This window comes from Perna viridis, chromosome 1 (assembly GCF_037379345.1).
Source record: "Perna viridis isolate PV_CMFRI_1.1 ecotype Kerala chromosome 1, ASM3737934v1, whole genome shotgun sequence".
NCBI lineage: Eukaryota > Metazoa > Mollusca > Bivalvia > Mytilida > Mytilidae > Perna > Perna viridis.
In genome coordinates, this window is record NC_142445.1 from 61418200 (window position 1) to 61438607 (window position 20408).

General features: G+C 34.3%; 1 protein-coding gene across 1 annotated transcript; it reads right to left on the minus strand.

Annotated features, from left to right (window-relative positions):
• Nucleotides 1-419: 419 nt before the first annotated feature.
• Nucleotides 420-13038, minus strand: LOC148629715 (uncharacterized). Its single transcript, XM_088556049.1, has 6 exons — nucleotides 12968-13038; nucleotides 6660-6817; nucleotides 5751-5971; nucleotides 4935-5070; nucleotides 3317-4405; nucleotides 420-2970 (listed from the first exon to the last, which is right to left on the minus strand). Exons 2-6 carry the CDS (start codon nucleotides 6745-6747, stop codon nucleotides 1517-1519), a joined length of 2988 nt encoding a protein of 995 aa, XP_088412175.1. The 5' UTR covers nucleotides 6748-6817; nucleotides 12968-13038; the 3' UTR covers nucleotides 420-1516.
• Nucleotides 13039-20408: the final 7370 nt, after the last annotated feature.

Sequence of the window (20408 nt, forward strand, 5' to 3'; positions counted from 1 at the left end):
TGAGTTTGATCAATGGAATTTTTTCTCTATCCAGCAAAATTGTTTGATATTTTTAAAGCAATACCTTGGCTGTGAAGCAATTCAAAAAGTTGCAAACCTCCATTACATATATATATATAATGTATACCATTCTGGCAGTAAAGAATAGCAGCTTGACTAGAATTGGTCATTATGCTTAATCACAAAGGATGCTTAAACCATGTATTACAGAGAAATATATTTTGTATGATAAAAATGAATATAAAAACTCATTCATGAACTTAACTCCCTGGAACGTTCAATTTCATTTGATTTGTTTTTGAGACATTGTACATTTACAATGTAATTAAGGAGTGATAATTATATTTTATGGTCTATGAAAAAATAACCTCAATCACAATGTGTACACTAAATAACCTGCTACACAAAAAAGTATAACAAACATTCCTTATAATTTAATTTAAGTATCAAAATTAACAAGTATATCATAAAAAAATGTTGATGACATTACAATTTGGCTAATGAAATGCACAATATTTTTTATCCAATCAGAAAGCTTGCTACTTCTGAAATTAAATTACTGAAACATCAACCAATGTGATACCATTATGTTAAGGTTCAAGCTAGCACCTGATTATAATGTAGACAATAATAATGTTCAGGAACAAAGTCATTCTTTGATTAATTTGACCGATAATCTGTCTTTGGTAGTGAACTGGACATCAATGGAGATTTCAAACATATATTCACGTACTTATAGAATTAATCAACAGGAGAATTATTTAATAAGAAGTTTTTCCTCCACATTGTTTTGTAATCTACCAAGGACAGTTTATCTGTGTTTGTCCTTTAATCAAGAGAAGACTATCTCTATGCCATGAACATTACCAGATTATGTCCCATGAATGATTTATACCAATATACTTCAAAGCCTTTTGCTAACCTTATTCTAAAAGTCTCACAAAAATAAAATCTTCAAAAATCCTTCTTTATAAATAAATGCTTAGACAGAGAAAGAATTATACTGTTACACATATAAAAACTTTTGATATTAAAATGATGAATACAAAATTCCATAGCATATATTGTATTCTGAGACATTTGAGACTAACAGAAATATTAAAACACAAACCAGATTAAAATTCATTGCATTGACAAGCATAATTATAAATCAATGTTTCAAATTTCAGGAAGAAATAGCGTTAAAAGTTTTAGGCACATTCTATTTTCTTTTTGAGGATGAGGCCTGGGATTTTGTTTAGTTAAAAAAATTTGCACACAAGTACAAAATAATATATTTTTTTTTTTGCAATAGCAGCCGGAGTTCAATATTTCTATTTGAAAATCTACATTATTAATTAATGGGGGGAATATTATCATATTTTTTTTTCTGTCCATGACTGAGTAACACAAATTTTTTTGCTTAAATTTGAAATTTTTTTTCAAATTCCCCCTCAATATAAAAATTGTCAGTGCTTTAATGGAAAAAAAGAATAAGTGAAGTAACACAAGGCTCCCATAGAAAGAAAAAAATAAGTTACACAATACTCTCATTAGTTTGGTCTCTTCTAACTGAAGTTGCAGCTTGAGGTGGCTGATCTGTAAGCTCTTTTAATCGATCCCAAGATGACTTTCCCTGAGATGACAGACCTTGTGGCTGTGTGACATACATTCCTGACGTCGAACTTCCACTTCCTGACATTCCACTACTGCTTGCGGAATCACTTGTTGCACTTTGTTGTGTCCAGCCTTGAGTTGATGGATACCTCCCTGATTGAGGTTGAGCCGCTTGCTGTTGAGGTTGGACTTGTTGCTGGTATGGTTGAACCATTGGAACTTGTTGAAGTGGTTGCATCTGAGGATGGGCTTGTACTGGTGGTTGAGCCTGTGGCAAAGGCTGTTGGAATTGTTGACCTGGTTGCATGGCATACTGACTGTACCCTTGTTGATAAGGATAAATGCCTGGTTGGCCTGGCTGATATGTAGGAGGAGGGTTATTGGTAAATACAGAACTAACTATTGACTCAGTGTCAGTTGGAACACCTGCTTTTTGTTTGTCAGTGATCTCCATAAGCATGTCCCAGTTTGATTTATTCCGAGGTTTTGCTGGCACAGGTGGACGATTTGGTTGCATCAGTGGCCTTGCAGTAGGTTGTGCTGCCTGTGGAAAAGGTTGAGCCTGAACCATGATTGGTTGTTGATTTGGTGTATACTGTATTTGTTGTGCACCATGCGGTAAAGTTGTATATGGAGGAGGAACAGGAAGTACTCCATTTGGAGCATAGCTCTGCATATTTGAGGGCACAGTCTGGCTTGGCTGTGGAACCTGTGGTCCGGGTACAGGTTTAGAACTATTTTTCAAGTCTTCAGTACTTTTTGCTAATCTCAAATTAGCATCAGATTTTGATCTTTGTCTCTTTTTCTTCTTTAAGCCTTCATTATCTGACTGTGCAGCATTTTCTGTTAGTGATTTTCTTGGCTTTGGCTTTGGTTTTGGCGGTTTTACTTCTTTCACTTCAGTTTCATCATCAGATGTAGCAGCTACATTTTCTTTCGATTTTGTTCTTGATTTTGTTCTTTCTCGCTTTTGTGTCTGTGTTCCCATAGCAGACAAACTTCTTGACCTAGGCCGCTTTTTCACAACACGTTTTGTGTGAACTGTCACAGGTTGTTCATGACCTGTTTGTGTTGCAGTTTCCCTTAGAGTTTGTGTTGAAATTTCTTTCATTGCACGTCCCAAGTCATGGTCAGATTTTGACATTCTTAGATGATCATTGCGAGATATGGGTTTTTCATACCCACCAAAATCATCATCATAATCATCAGAATCTCGCTCAGATCTCCTAGAACGCCTGTAATAGTCAATGTCATCATGGGCATAAGAGACTATGGACTCTCCACAAGAATCGGCCCTATCCCTGCCTCGTCTTCTACTGTACAATGATGACCTTGATGCATACAATGATGATTTAGATGCTGACCTTTGAAGAGCTGTCAAATGGAAAGAAATATATTACTGCAAGTAAATGTAAACTCTTTTTATTGAAAACAGTCCCACCTCTATCTTTAATTCCAACTTACCTGCAAAATTATTAAGAATTGCCTTTTCAAAGAAATTTTTGTTTAAATGATTCTTTTTAGCTAGTGATATGCAACTTTTAAATCTATTCAGAAACTAATGCCATGAAGCATTTACTGAATTTTCGGTCAGAAGGAACCAGAGAGAATTTGACAGAAATGTTAGAATAGCATACCACAAGCAGTGGCCACTAGTTTTTCTACCATTTTTTTTCCAAAATTAAATTTGTTACTAGCATTGATATAAGTGTTAACTTACGTGGAAGAGATTCCAAATCAGTTCTGGACCCTACACTAATGGCATCATCACCACGACTGTTTGACCTTCTGTGTCCAAATCCTTTAGACCCTTTACCAAGTCGGGGTGATTTTTGAGATCTTTTACTGCTCCTTGCACTAGACCTTGTACTGCCTTGTTTAACAAACAGACCTACTCTTTCATCCTCATCATCTCGTAGATCATCGAGACGAGGATCTCTTGCCCTGTTTCCTTGCCGCCTATCTTGTTCAGGGCTTTTCTTACGATTTGGCCTAAGTGTGTGCTTTGGTTTTTCTACCACTTCCCTATTGCGTCCACGATCATCCTCCATTTCTTCAGAACCTTGTGTGGATGATGAATAGTCTATAAAAGAGTCAGGTCGGGTTGCTTTTCTCATACTTTGATTTTTTTTTAAGTTGACTGGTCGTTTTGATGACTCAGGTACTTTTGGTAGAGGTGGTCTTTCATTGTTTATAGAGTCATTTGATGTTGAATATGAGATTCTTTTAGCCCTTTCTTCAGCATCTCTCTCATTCTCAGAATAAGATTTTCTAAACTTAGCATTCGACTGAAGAGCACTTAGTATCGGTGTAACTGGAGTTTTAGGTCTATTTGGTTGTTCTATTTTCTCTTCATCCATATTATAGTAAACCTCATCCTGATTTTCTGTATAGCTAACATTATTAGTCCTTTCATCTCTATCTTCACGATTTGACCTGCTATAACCATTTCTAATATTAAGTGTTTCTGGACGGTTTGCTTTTCTCCCTGCATTTGGTGACTCATTAATACTTTCATCAAACCCTTTCAACAGTTTTGTTTTAGCCACTGGAGAAGGCTCACTATTTGAGTTGTACCTGTAATCCAGGTTAGTGAATGCATCACTTTTGTTTTGAGTAGTATCTTGCTCAGTAGGTCTAGCCTGGCTTGCATAGTACATTTCATTCATTTTAGCACGCCTTATTTTCTTATGCATACAGACCCCAATTATACAGATGAGCAAAAGGAACAGGCAGACACCAACAACAGCCCCCACAATCAGTGTCACTGATACAGAGCTGGAGCTGCCTGTGACAGGGTCTATTGGCTCTGAAAAATACCAGAAAATGAGGTATAAAGCAGTAAAGTAATGAAACACTTACCATAAGTTAAAAATGTCAAGTGAAATTTATTAAATATTAAAAGAAAGTACATTGTGTGCATGCGTCATGTGTGTAATGCCAAGTGGTAACTTCTGAACTTTAATTTAAGGACTTTATCATAGCATTCATTTTTCCTTCTTAAAATTCAATATGGAGACTTACTAGTGACGATAAAAACTTTAATTACCAAAATTGATTTAAAAAAGAAGTATCATTTTTGAAAATAAGTATTTAGAAAAAGATTCAATCACCCATACCTTTTATCCACAATCTGCAATTTAGTTCATATGACTTAATTGTATCATACTACCTTGTCTTAATGTGGTTGTTTACAATTTTTATACTATTTTTTTACTTAGTCATAATGATGTACATTTGGTCATATATGTTAAAACATTTAGTACTGGTAACTTTATAAAGTAAAAGGGTCAATAAAAGAAAAACATGTAGTATATAAAATATTGAAAATTAAGTACTTATTCCAGCTTTAATCGTAAATTGGAATTTGCCAAATGTAGAAGGTGAGTTAACTGGCTTAGTCAACACAATAATAGCATCTCTGGTCTGGGAGGAAAACTTCCCTGGTGATAATGTATTACAATCATATGATTTCTGAAAAATATAAATATGATTATCATTTATTCGCAATTTATAATCATTTTCTTCACACCTATTCAAAAATAGTCTAAGTGAACTATCTTTTTTCCATAATAAAAGACATTCAAACAGGAAATTTCTATGCTAGTTAGAAAACTTTTCTGAGACTCCATAGATTTGCCTTATCTAGCTGTGTTTGATACTTTTTCTCACTATTCACAACATCCTACTTGCCACTATAGATTCTTTTCACATTCAAATGTTTCATTGTGATATCACAAACACTGCTTACTGATGGGTGAGATACATGAAAAAAGAAATATTCAACAACCAAAAACATAAATTTTCTTGTCCTTTTAGTGAGAAATTAAAGAGAGTATGAATTCTTCAATTAATTAAATAAAGTGGCTACATGTACAAAACTTACCAGTATACACATGTAGACTATTTCATGATAACTGTCAGACAAAGGTTGTAACTAAAATCCTTGAATTCTTAAAATTGAACCATGCATCAGTTGAAGTGCTATACACAACAAAATATGATAAAATTCACATCAACATGGGAAATATGAACCTACACAGTTTAAAAAGGATAACTCCTTATTAGTAAAGAGGTCATTTATTCATAACACAAATAATTTCTCCTGTTTTATTTGTGAACAATATGAAAGTCACTAATTTTGTATTACTAACCTTGATGCCACCATATTTAATATCTAGAGCAACACCACATGTTAACTGAATGTTGAAATTCTCAAATGACAGGATATGATCTCCATTATAAGCCCGGAGGACAACTTGACAAACACTGTGATCTGTACTGGTGCCCTGTTGGTAACCTCCACGAAAATATACAGTTCTGTCAGATTCAATATCGAAGTATCCAGCCTTGTTACACCTATCCTCAATATTGTCTGCATTGAAAAGTCAGTTTTATAATAAAGAATAAAAAATAAACAACTCAATAATTACCAAAAAATATTTTAATAATGTAGAAGCACATACAAGTAGAATAAACAATTTACAGTGCAGCTTATGAAAATGTTAATGTTAATAAATTTGGCTTTCATATATGTAATAGACATTACATCTAAAACATGTTACCTTAAATAAATAAGCATTAATTAAGGAAGTAGACCTAGGGTAAGGGACACAAGTTTTACAAATCATTGTAACGTTTTATTCAGCATTTCACATCAACCTCATAAAAGCACGTAAGTATTTTGGATTGATTTCATTCTGTTTCAAATGAAAGCTTGAAAGGCATATGATACAAACATATCACTGAATTCAAGAGTTATGTCCCCTATCCTTGGTCTACCTCCTTAGATGATAAGTCTAATGCAATCTATTCAAGTTATCCAGTGGATAAATATCTAACAAGTGAAAAAAGTCTTGAACGACAAGACCTTTGGAGCTTATAACTCAATTTGTCTATTTATAAATTCACAGTTTTCATAGAACAGACAGAAACAAATTAAAATCCCCTTGCTACAAAATATTAAATTCCAATTATTCAAAACAATGCTAATTTCAAATATTGGTTATAACTCACTTTAATACATCATGGATAAATTCCTGATATATGTATGTATAACTTACAAATTTGTTGTGCTGATGTTGTACACAAAATTACTGCATGCATCCAATACATGCAGAAAAACATGTGTATGTTGTAGAGCTCCTTCATAGTGACTTGTGTTATGTAATATCTTCTAAACAACGTAAAATTGTCTTCTTCATTTTACTGTATTAGATCTCTGTAAATTAAAGATACAAACTATGATAAAGCATACATGTACATGCAAATATTACCATCTATATAAATTTAAAAACAGGTTATATAGTTTACTCCTGTTAAAATGTACAGATCAACCATTAACTTGACTTCTTAACCTGGATATAGTTTCTTTTTTGATAATCTGTGAATATGAACTGCAATTGAACTTGCATGTACTTTACTTCTCCATCAACACAAATGCCTTAGTATGTAAACACATGTACACTATGTTTAAATCAATGCATACATAACTTGGAGGTATATTTGAACATGCATTTTATGGTTAAGTCTAAAATGTGACAACTTAACGCATAGACCTCAGAATTTTAACAGATACGGGGTAAAAATGAAATGAACAACAGAGAATTAAAAGAAGAAAAGGAATTTTGATGACAAGATTAGAAAAAAGACAAAAAATGGTATTTATGGTATAATTGAAGTTACAGTTACACATCAGAGGTCAGGGAGGCATTGTTTGTGATCATGGAGACAGATTCTTAAAATTATTTCACCTTATATAAAACCTGCACTTTGACACTGTGCTCCACTTCACATGAAACTGTGAACACACAGTGACATGCTTTTATTTTCATCTATATATTTTATACATCTGAGTAGCAATTTTTGTTTAAATACCCCTACATGTACATAAAATTAAAATGAATCTTTCAAGGGAAAGTGTAATGTTGTTTTCATAATCTGTCAAAACTTGAATTAAGAAAAATATGTAAGTTGACATATTTTTCAAATTATCCTAACACATTAATTTCTACATGAATGTACGTACAAAACAATATAGCAATACATACTTGTAAAAGTGTATATTTTATTTAAACAGAAAAAACATCTAATGCTTCTTTTGCATTTGTACACTGGTAGTGTATGTTGAAATACAGTATTGTATAGGCATTGATGTACATGCATCACTATGTATGCCCATTATATGAATTAAATAGCTAGAGGCTCTATACACCCTGAATCGCTCTCCTTGTCAAAAAAAGTCTTTTAAAGCAATAACTCAAAATTGTACCCTTGAGTCTTGACCCTACCATACTATTATCATAAGAATATCATTTAATCAATTGAATCATCCTACTTTTCAACCACGTTTTCAAATCATAAGGTAAATCTCTCATAGTCATTTTTAGCGCCCCTTGCGTCAAAAGAATAGGCCTGCAGCAGTGCTAAGTTTGTCGTAAAAGGTGACTAAATAGTGCTCAGAATTCCAGCCAAGGGCTAGGGTGCTCTACCCACAGAGCAACTGGGTTGTGTGTCCCAGGTGGTGGAATGGGGTACCCCTGGCGTGTTACATGCTGGGGTCGTCATGCTATAATACAGAAAACCTGACCGCAAACCATAGTGGTGCAACGTTTTGGGAAAGATGCCACATTCCTCACACCTTAAAGAACCCTGCTGTGGTATTCAATAGGAGTAGGAACCATTTGCGCTCCGCCACAGGAGATTAAATTGCCCGACTCTACCCATCCCTCCCTATTTCTAGTGGCAATCAAAATTTGTCCACCCTATTATCCTGGTGTCCTATCCCATTTATTCATTTCATCATTATATGAAATTTTGGCATACATGTAGGTCAGTCTAACCATGCTGATCACTTGTATCCACCTTGTTAGAATTTAGCATAACCCATTAGTTTACGAGTTATTTCCCAAAAATCTTCAAGTTGACGCCCATGGTCTATTTTTAGAAATGTTGGGTATGTTTTTCACCAGATAAAAATCCCCAAACATAGATTGTTAAGAATAACCTAAAGAAAATTAATGCCAAGTTTGATAATAATGCATCTTGACCCAGTAGTTTTTGAGTAGGACTTTCAATGTTGGAAATGTAAAATTCAGGAAAAAACCCATTTCAGGACCCATAACTTAAACATTAACAATGGATCTTTCTGAAAATTTAGGCATAAGTCCATCTCTTATGTTAAACATACTCCTTGCCATATTTTAGCTTAACTCTACTGTTTTTGATTATTTGACCCCAATGGTCTATTTTTAGGAATTGCAGCCATGTTTTTTGCTTGATAAAAAAATCCCCTTCTATGTATTGTTAAATACACCCTAAGGAACAACCAAAGTTAAGTTACAATCTGTCCAGCAGTTTCAGAGGAAAAGATTTATGAAAAAGTTTACTGACAATGCACACATAGTGATGACAATAGCTAGGGACAGGTGAGCTAAAATATGGGGATGACACCAGTGAGGGTCCTGGATTTTTTCTGGTTGTCAGATTATACTTGAGATATACAACATATAAGAGACAATCCTATTCATCTGACCTATTCACTGGAGTAACTGGATTCCCATTCATCTTGCAAAAAAAAAAAAAAAATAAAATAAAATAAAATACTGAGTAAAAACATTTCATTTGAACTGAAGAAACAGTACAGTTTTTAGTTCTTGACTTGTAAATAGAAAGTTATAGAATTCCACCAACTCCCTTTCAGACTTAATACAAATCATCATGCCCAAACTGTAATGGTCTCAACAAATTCCAGTCTGTTTAGTAATAATGTAGACAAACAATCCTGATTTTATCATATTCAATCCCTATAATTCACATAACTTAGTAAACATCAGCTGGTTCTCATTTTATCTTATCATGGGAATATTCAGTATCATAGGAGTAGTTAAATCACTGTCATTGTCATATAAATGAAATTCACCTATTTTTCACTTTGACAGGTAGCTGTTTTAAACCCAATTTACCTTTATACTTCAACTTTTTAACAAGTTCAGCCATACATACTCTGTACACAAATTTTGCAACAGGTATATTGGATTGTATTATTATGATTTAAAGGAATGTTCATATTATCAATATTCAAGATTTCAGATAAGAATAAAGAAGTTGATTATCAATAATTCAATTGACTCATCTCCCTTTGAAACAGTTTCCTGATCAATTATGAGGTTCCAAAATACAGAAGCATAGAGAAATTGAAGCACAATAAATTAGCTGTCAGAATAACAGTAGTCCTATCAAATTCTTGTTAAAAGCAGAAAAATATTTACTTATCTACATGTAGATGCAGTGACATTCATGTCAGCAAGAAAATCAATATAAAATTACAAATTCTAAGTGTAATAACTTCAACACTTCAAAATTAGCATACAAATATCAGAAATAGATTTTGATATTTTGTCCAATTCTTCTCTCCTTTAAAAATCTACTTCATGTACATGTACACTGTACATAGGGTACATTAGTACAACACTTGGCATGACACAATTTTAAGACTGCAGAGGTCTGTTCCTACTGAACATTTGGGACAACTATTGACGCAACATTCAATCCTGATACAGACAAGATTTATACCAGAATAAGCAGTCTCTTCATGTAGCTAACTCTAATTTTACTGCAATTAGAGGTTTTTTTTCAACTTTACAAGCTATAGACTCAAACCATATTTTATGGATATATGATGTTACTAGTAGCCCTTAATTGGAATTCTAACAAGCCAACCAGCATTTTTGCAGTTAGACATAAACAATGTATAAAAAGCTGATTTTTATGCCTTTTACAATCTAGGCCCATAACAAAGTGCATATACCATTAAATCCACCAAAACCTTCATTTTGTGATAAAGAGTCTAGTAGTACTTCTATTGTCCAGAAACCAGAAAAAATGTTTTTAGTCCCTTCTAGCCTTTTAATTTCTTCGTGGATACAGTAACCATCACCAAAATCAATCCTAGCCTAATTTTGGTGGTATGCAATCTTGTGGAACCATTTCAGAGAGATCCATGCACAATTAATAGTAATTTTATAATTAATTGGTTCTACAAATATTAGACCTGTTACATTGACACTATTTGTCAAATTAATGGTAGAGTAGAAATAAATCTTTAAAAAAATATTGGCTGTTCATAAAATAGTGGTAGATCCAATCCGGATTTATTTTCTAATTGACAATTATCATTGATAACCCTGATCAGCTCATTGATCATCAGAGATTATTTACCAGTCACACAACGTACCCTGACCTGTTTAGACAGCAATTAACACCTTTTGTCAGATTTAAGACTCTTCTAATAAAAAAAAGGGATTGAAACACAAATTTTAGGGTTTGAATTCAAAGTTTTAAATGTTATTTTGGCAAAATCGGGTTTAAGGACAAATTTGACCTGAAAACATGATAAAACATGATTGAATCGTGAAAGATGGCAGGTACAAAATGTATGCGGTAGGTGACTATGTATCATTTTGCAATACTCTGTGGAATGCTTGTTTTTGTTTTATCTTAGGCTTGTGTATATTTGTATTTGGGAAATTTGCTTGTCTGGAAAAGTATTCTATAGTAATTAGACCCAAAACCAGGTTGCCCTGTGTTGGTGGCTTACCACCCTTCGAAAGAGTAATCAAGGGAACCAAGGTTATAGCGGTAATCAAAAGAATGTAATCCAGGGACAAAGACCAGACATGGAAAACAGACATACACAACAAAGAACATAAAGTAACTAAAATCATACATACAAAGTAACAAAAGGAAATGAGCAACTCGGACTCCACTAAAAACTGGGAGCATGGACCAGGTGCACCGGTAGGGTAAGCGTCCTCTGTTTTTCTAGAAAAACCCATCGAGTTGCTCATAAAAACTTGCTAAAATGACTTGCATTCCATAAAAATGAAAAAAGGACTATTGCATCTGTATAGTGCAACCTTTAAGGATCCCCTAATGGTAACCTCCTTATTAATTATTCCTGGACTTAATAAAGGTACATGTACATGTAGATGACATAACACCTGTAAACCAGCCTTTTATATAATTTGAATGATTATCAATTCAGCTGTGACAACAAATATTGTTTGCCTCTCTTTCAAGTGTGACATCATAATAGTTCTGCATATTTTACCTGTTTTCCATACAAAGGATCCAGTCAGTAAACTATATATAAAGAATAGCAGTGGCTCCTCGTCCACGCATTTGTGGACTGGGAGCCTCTTCAGGCTAATTGTCTAAACATCCTGTTTGCATCATACACATGTGGAATCGTGACAGAAAAGCCAACTTTGTTACGGAAATGTTGTTGAACTTGTCAGCAAATATACAGACACAGAACAAGTCATAGAAGTTATGATGACTGGTGCAAAAGTCAATGCATTATCTTTACCAGATGTTTGAAAAAAATTTATTATTTATCTTTGCTGAAAATATGATTATCCCACAAGTTAAAAAACGCATGGAATGTTCTTAAAAATTTTAGTTGCTACAAAGAAGGACCAGTGTGAATGGACATATTTCACATCTGCCATCTGGAATGTGGATTTAAAATGTGCCGTACTGATTGAATCATGAGCGAAAACAATCTTTCTTGCTGTCCAACCTTTGTTTAAAAAAGGCTTTCAAGTCTGTTAAATGTGTATTTAGTATTATTTCTGAATGAATTTTAATCGTTATTTGTTACATCAGTTACTATTAAAATTGTATTTGTAACATTTTGTATATATTTGTGTAAAAAGAATTTCTATGTAGAGCCTGTAGAATCTACCCGTCCACGAATGCGTCACAGCGTGGACGAGCAGCCTATAAAGAATAATACAGCAAATGCTACTTTGAGTCGTATCGCAAAATACATGGACAGGTTTGTGGCCCCAAAAGATCAAGAGATACACTCCAGTCCATATACTACCATATGACCCTCAGCATCATAAACTATTTGCTAAGAACTCCCAATATCGATAAAAACAAGGACATGTACAGGAAACGGGAAAAAAAATAGAAATAAATAAATAAATAAAAAACAGGGATATTTCCAATAAATTTATACCATTACTATAATACCCCTGAAAAAAAAAACGACAGAGGACAGAGTTGTATGATATTCCATAAATTATTTTATAAAAAACATACAAAACATATGAAGTTAGGGATGTGCCACTGTTTTGAATAAGTTTGGGAGAAGGAGAAGTAGTATTTATAACGGACTCAAATTCAAAAATGTAAATCTGTTTATTTCCTGAGTCCCGATTGGATTGTAGGATCAAATACGACGTAATACGGCTTTCAGGTGTTAATTAGGGCATGGATTATAAACCAGTACATCAATATGTTCAATGTAACTAATTAAACCTGATATTAAAATTTCAATTTATAGTTTTTTTCAAAAAATTACCTCCGATTTTCATTATGTTGACTAATCTTGATGCTTTGTCGCCATTTTGAAAGTGTCTAAATATAGCACACAATTTTTTTTTTCACCTGAAGACGCTACAGGTAAACACGTTTTGGTTAATGACCAAAGGGGAATTACTCAATCTATATAAAACTACTTTTGGATGTAAATTTTAAATCAGCTTAGTTTAATATAAGATCCAGCCTGAAAGTGTGTGTAGTTTGAGCGGATCTACTTTGTAAATGTGGGACGCAACCGGGCTTCCTCAGAAAAGTTTTTTTGGCCGTGGCTATTTTGGCTAATCAACAAAAATACAAGACTTCATGCATACACACGTTACTTTAACAACATAAAAGTGGTTATAAAATTTGGGATGTGATGTTGAATGAATTTTTAAAATAATTCAGAAAATTTTAAATGAAAAGTATTAAAAACATAAAAAAGAGGAGGGTTGCAGGGTCAGAGGAAATTCAGACTATCATAAAAAATGAATAAATACGTTGAAATTTTACAGAAAATTTTCTAAAATTTTACACATAAATTAAAGTAAAATAGAAATTCTAATATTTAAAAATTGACACAGATTTATTTACACAAAAATATGAATTTACGTAATATTTCAGCTATAACCACGCGATGAACATAAAATGGATGATAAAATGAACATGAAATGATGATGAAATGAAAAAGGGATGGCATCATGGGACACAAGGATAATATGGTCGACAAATTTTGATTGCCACCAGAAATAAGAAGTGGGTAGGGTCGGACAATTTAGCTTCCTATGGTCAGTTTACCGTATTATGGCCTGGCGAACCCTAGCATGTAACATACCAGGGGTATCCCACCACTGGGCTGTCAAAGTTAAGAATAAAAATGGATAAAATTGAACACAAAAATTAAAATACAATAAGAATTCCAAATGTTTAAATTCGATACAGATATATGTATATCCAAATTAAACTGCAGTGGAAAATGTAGTAAGTTAACATTATACATAGCTTAAAATAATGCTTCATTTGCAGTTGCTTCAGAACCAGTATATTGCGCTTTTGGACATTTGCTTAACACATGTAAGTGTACAAGAAAAATACTGCCAATCCAAGCATGAACTGCACTTTATATATGCTCTTTCTAGATTATCTGAATATTTTTGTTTTCAAACAATTCAAATAAATAATTTACATATTTATTTTTGGCAAAACCGAACGGGTTTGGAGACACATGCGAAAAACCACTGTTTGACCCCTATGTTCTATTTTTAGAAAGGACAGCTAGTTTTTTTTGACGGATCAAAAATCCCCGCCCTATGCAGGTCCGGGTGTCAAAAGAATAGACCTGCAGCAGCACCAAGCTTGTCGTAAAAGGCGACTAAATAGTGCTCAGAAATATAGCCGGGGGCTAGGGGACTCTGCCCACAGAGCAACTGGGTTGTGTGCCCCAGGTGATGGAATGGGGGACCCCTGGCGTGTTACATGCTGGGGTTGTCAGGCTATAATACGGAAAACCTGACCGCAAACCATATTGGTGCAACGTGTTGGGAAAGATGCCACATTCCTCGCACGATAAAGAACCCTGCTGTGGTATTCGATAGTAGGAACCTTTGCGCTCTGCCACAGGAGGCTAAATTTCCCGACCCTACCCATCCCTCCCTTTTTCTAGTGGCAATCAAAATTTGTTGACCCTATCATCTTTGTGTCCCACCCCCTTTTTTCATTTCGTCATCTTCATCATCATCATCATCATCATTTCATGTTCATCGCCTGAATATAGCTGAAATATTGCTGCTCGGGCTCGGGCATTAAACCCCAATAATCAATCAATCAATCAAAAACCCCACATCAGTTCTATACACCCTAGGAACATGCATTCATACCATATTTGGTTCCTATTGGTCGGGTAGTGTCAGAGGAGAAAATTTTTGAAAAAAAAAAACATTAAAAATAGCAAAAAAAAAAAAAAGTCGCAAAGAGCAACATGGCTTAACAGATTAAAACAAAATTTTGCCTCATGCTAAACACTTTTAGCCTGTCAGAATTTGGTTAAACCTGATAGTTTTTGAAATATATGCAAAAGTCTACTTTCTGACCCTATGGTATATTTTTTAGTAACGGTGGCCATGAATTTCGACGGATCAAAAATCGCCACATCAATTCTATTCAGAATAGTCCAAGGAATATTCAAACCAAGTATAATTCCAATTGGTCAAGAAGTGACAGAGAAGAAAAGTTTTTTTTTAAAAATTGTTAACGATTACGGCGACGGCGGACGCCAAGTGATGGCAATAGTTCACACGGCCTTCGGCCAGGTGGGCTAAAAAGGGGGGTGCATACGTCGGGTCAGCCTTTATAGATGCGACGCAGGCCTGGTGTGTGTATCACGTTTATCAAGACTCCAGTTGACTTTCTTCAGGATGTAGTTTCCACTCTTTTAAATACACTAAAGTGTCTTTTTATATACTATTAACCAACCTAATAGTTATATGGATAAAACAAAACGAGTCGATTGTAAAAATAAGTCATAAAAACTTGAGTGACTGTTTTGAATTTTTCAAATAACTCACATGAAGTTATAGGACAATTATTATCAGATTAACAGATGTTTTTGTTTTTTTTTCTTTGTCAGCAGGGGATTTTCATAGAAGCTCATTTTCAACCACTACACATCACATCGACCGTATGATTTTTTACGATCTGTGATTTAGAAAGGAACACAAGACAGTAGATAACGTACGCTTTCATGTAAAAATTCAACGTTTTGGTTAAAAAGTGACCAATTATATTTGACGCTGTTAATATTGATGGTTTCGTTGTTGTTTCAGTTCATTTTGTGTTATCCAAATCTTCCAAACATTAGATCGATGTGTTCAACAAAAACTAAATAATAGCATTTTGTAGGAAAGTTCACAGGCACTCGAGGACAGAATATTGTTTTTTTAAAACTATTTTTAAAAATAAAATGCGTAGTTTTTATTTATTGAACATATATAAAAATTGCAAATTTTATTTTAAAAAAAATGATTAAAAACCATATCCTGTCCTCCAATGCCTGTGGGTGATAGTCCTTCTTGGAAGAAAGCTACAGCTTGAAGATTCAGAAGAAAGCATGTAAAATTATTTCAGATTAATGTGAACATCCCCAAAAGAATTGTTTCTTGGTTATGACATCGTTCTTGATCACTGTGAAGACGCATCAAGTTCAAGATGAAAATAATGAAATTGTAAATATAAATTGTGAAAAACAAGTGAAAGCGTGCAATGACAACTGTGGGTTTTGAAATTCATTCCAAAAGAGTCTACGACAGTCCTAAGAAAACTGTCACCTTATTTCACCAGAAGACAGTTGCTTTCAAATCATCATTGTGGTTGGCCTTCCGAAAATGTTCCCGACAAATCTTTCCATTGGAGAACTTAGTACGTCTCACCAGTGATCAAGATCAATTTTGAAGGTTACTTTATCTCTACAGTATGGATTGACAGTTTTCACTTTTAGAATGTTTTGCCTCTGACAAAGGCTGTGAGGCCGAAAATTTGGGCCTTATTTCTATATTTTTATGCGTTTTGTTTGAATTTTTGTTATATCAAGTTCTCTTTTACCTTTTAAATGTGGATATTGTTCACTTATTTATCATTCTTATTTTACGCTAAATGGGGAACTGCACAACATATATTATTCATTTTTTTTTGTTTCTAGAAAAGCTGAAAAAGATGTTTTCCCTACTTGCGCACTGATCCATGCTTCCGGTTTTGTTGGAGTCTGGGTTAACGTTGCTCGTTTAATTTAGTTTCTTTGTACGTGTTATTTTGGTTATTTCATTTTTCTTTGTTGTTTTTATGTATTGCATTTGTCTGGTCGTTGTCCCTTTATTTTGTTAATTTTGATTGGCGTTCTAATACAGGTTCTATTAATTTCCTTGTGTACATTTTATCAAAAGGCCGGCCACCACCTTAAATAAAGTAAAATGAATATAGTTATTAGTCTTCCAAATGATAACAATTCAATTGGCTTCCTTAGTTTCGATCTTATTTTATCATTTATTGAAACAAAATTTTATCATTTTGAACTCATAGATACATTTTTTTCGGATGTATAATGTGAATTCCCTGTAGAACTTCGTAATCAAATCAAGGCATTTTCTTTTAGATTCGTTTTCGTGTCAAGTTCATTTTATACAATGCATGCTGCCCCTTGCGCGTCCGGTTGTCAAAAGAATAGACCCACAGCAGCGCTAAGCTTGTGGTAAAAGGTGACTAAATAGTGCTCAGAAACATGGCAGGGCTAGGGCTCTCTGCCAACAGAGCAACTGGATTGTGTGCCCCAAGTGGTGGAATGGGGTGCCCCTGGCATGCTACATGCTAAGGTCGTAAGACCATAATACGGAAAACCTGATCACAAACCATAGTGGTGCACGTTCCTCGCACGTTAAAGAACCCTGCTGTGGTATTCGATAGGACTGGGAACATTTGCGCTTCGCCACAGGAGCCTAATTGCCTGACCCTACCCCCTCTCTCTATTTCCATTGGCAATCGAAATTCGTCGACCCTATTATCCTTTTGTCCTGTCCCATTTTTCATTTGACTATCATTTCATGATTATTTTATCATCTATTTCATGTTCATTGACCGGACATAGCTGAAATATTGCTGCATGGGCGTAAAACACCAATCAATCTAACAAACAACGCATACTAGATACATGTATTTTCTTTTCGAGAAAAAATCTTTTTTTCATTTTATTTTAGCGATTTCATTATAGATCCAGAATTACTACAGTAGTAAATAATACAAAAATTAGTAATATTAATTTCATCGAAATAGTTCAACGTATCAATGGTCATTAATTGCTAACAAAACGATGTCATTAAACGACATTCTCCAAGGGCATTATTTTGATTTAATTTACAATATTAAAGAAGATTGAATATTTCGCTATATATAACGTTATTGCAAGCTAGATGAACTGTCCAGACGGCCCATTTACTTGACTGTAAGAATGATCAAGGGAACCAATGTTATAGCGGTAATCAAAAGAATGTAATCAAGGGACAGAGACCAGACATGGAAACAGACATACACAAAAAGGAACATGAAGTAACTAAAATCATATATACAAAGTAACAAACGCAAATGTTTGTATGGATCTTGTGGATGTAACAAAAAGTTGTCAAGGGAACCTAGATTTAAGCGTTAATAAAAAAGAATATATTTCAAGGATAAAGACTACACAGGGAAAATACTAATACCCACAACAAAGAATATGAAATAACAAAAATAACACGTACAAAGAAAACAAAAGTATAGAGTAACCTAGACTCCACTAAAAGCAGAGAGAATGGACCTGCTGCGCCAGTAGGGTAAGCGTCCTCTGTTTTCTAGAAAGACCCTTTGAGATGCTCATAAATATCCCATTCGAGGTAGACGAGAGGAAAGGAAAACCATGACACGGTAAATAAATTGGTTCTATTAGTTCAAATTGATACACCATAACGAGTTCTGGAGGACGACCTTACAATTTTGTAGTAATGACTTAAATCTTGTAGTATATAATCCTGTCCCAGAAGCTTTATTGTAAGAAGTCTAGCAAGGTACAAAAAATTCACGTAGTTCTGGCATTCTCATGGTGCAAATGGATACACCGTAATGATCCAAGAGTTCATGCTGACGACCATAAAACTTCTGTAGTGATGACTTCAATCTTCTGTCCATCGCGAAAATAACGAAAATTAGTACGTTTACAGTATATGGGATACATGCGATGTAAGAGTAATCAAGGGAACCAAGGTTATAGCGGTTATCAAAAGAATGTAACCCAGGGACAAAGACCAGACATGGAAAACAGACATACACAACAAAGAACATAAAGTAACTAAAATCATACATACAAAGTAACAAAAGGAAATGAGCAAGTCGGACTCCACTAAAAACTGGGAGCATGGACCAGGTGCACCGGTAGGGTAAGCGTCTCATAAAAAGTCAAGTCCGGGGTAAACAAACGAGGAAAGGAAAACTATGACCCGTTGAATAAATCAGTTTTCATGGTGCTGATGGATACACCATAACGACCCACGAGATGATGACGACCATAAAACTTCTGTAGTGATGACTTCAATCTTGTAGCAACATAACCCTGTTCCAGAAGCCTATTTGTTAGAGTTCTAGCGCGATACAAAAAGTCTGCGTAGTCCGGCAAGCTCTGGCATAACGTATGAGTTGTGATATGAACACTCCTTACGCAGGAGCCGAAGGGATGTTGCCACAGATGAAAGGAAAGTTGACAATTCTGAATGAAAAGTCATCACGTTTGTCGTAAAGTTTGGTCAATAGTTTTCCTTTACCATCGATTTCTAAGTGTAGGTCAAGATATGAGGCTGACTCCACAGTGTCTGTAGTATCTTTTATCTCAAGTTCTTTTGGGTAGATGCGATGTATCAATTCCCCGAAATTAGGATTGTTTAAAGATAACACGTCATCTATATAGCGGAAACTGAGATTGAAGGATCTAGCCAAATACTATTCTTTCTTTCTGATCAGATCAGCTATAAAGTCAGCCTCATAGGAGTGAAGGAATAGGTCAGCTAGTAAAGGAGCACAATTTGTTCCCATTGGAATGCCGATCGTTTGTTGAAAAACACGTCCACCACACTGGACAAATATGTTGTCGATTAAAAATTCCAGCATTTTGTAAACATCTTAAAATATCCCCGAAACTATAATCGTTTAATGATAATATGCCATTTATATCGCGGAAACTGGGCATAAAGGATCTAACTCAACGATATCCCTTTTTTGGGATCAGCTATAAAGTCATGCTCATAAGAGTGAAGAAATAGGTCAGCAAGTAGAAGAGCACAATTTGTACCATTGTAACGTTTGTTGAAACGCGCGTCCACCACATTAGACACATATGTTATCGATAAACAATTCCAGCATTTTGAAGACATCTTCTTTTGGAATCGTGTCTTACCAAGGATAAGGAATTTCTACCAAGAACTACATATGTTTATCTAAATTGTACCGTCTTGTTTAATATCACAACGATGTATAATGTTTTTGGGTCGGGATTTTAACTGAGTATGGGAAAAAGAATAATAAGTTTTAATGCTTTAGTATTCTGATGATAATAATCTTGAATTGATGGTTTCGAGAAGATCTTTCGAATTTAGATAGATCCCATGATCTCAATTTCCGCCACATAGATTATCTGTTGTCTTTAAGCAATCATCTTATAGGGTTTTTATACATTACATCTTGAAAATAAAAGGCACTACAGACACTATGAAGTTAGCCTGCTGTTTCATATATTGACCTACTCTTACAGATCGACGGAAAAGGCAAATTTATGACCAAACTATACGACAATCACGAGGATGTCTCATTCCGTATTGTAGACTTATTTTATCTGTGGCAAAAATTCCAGTTACTTAAACGAACCAGTTATTTTT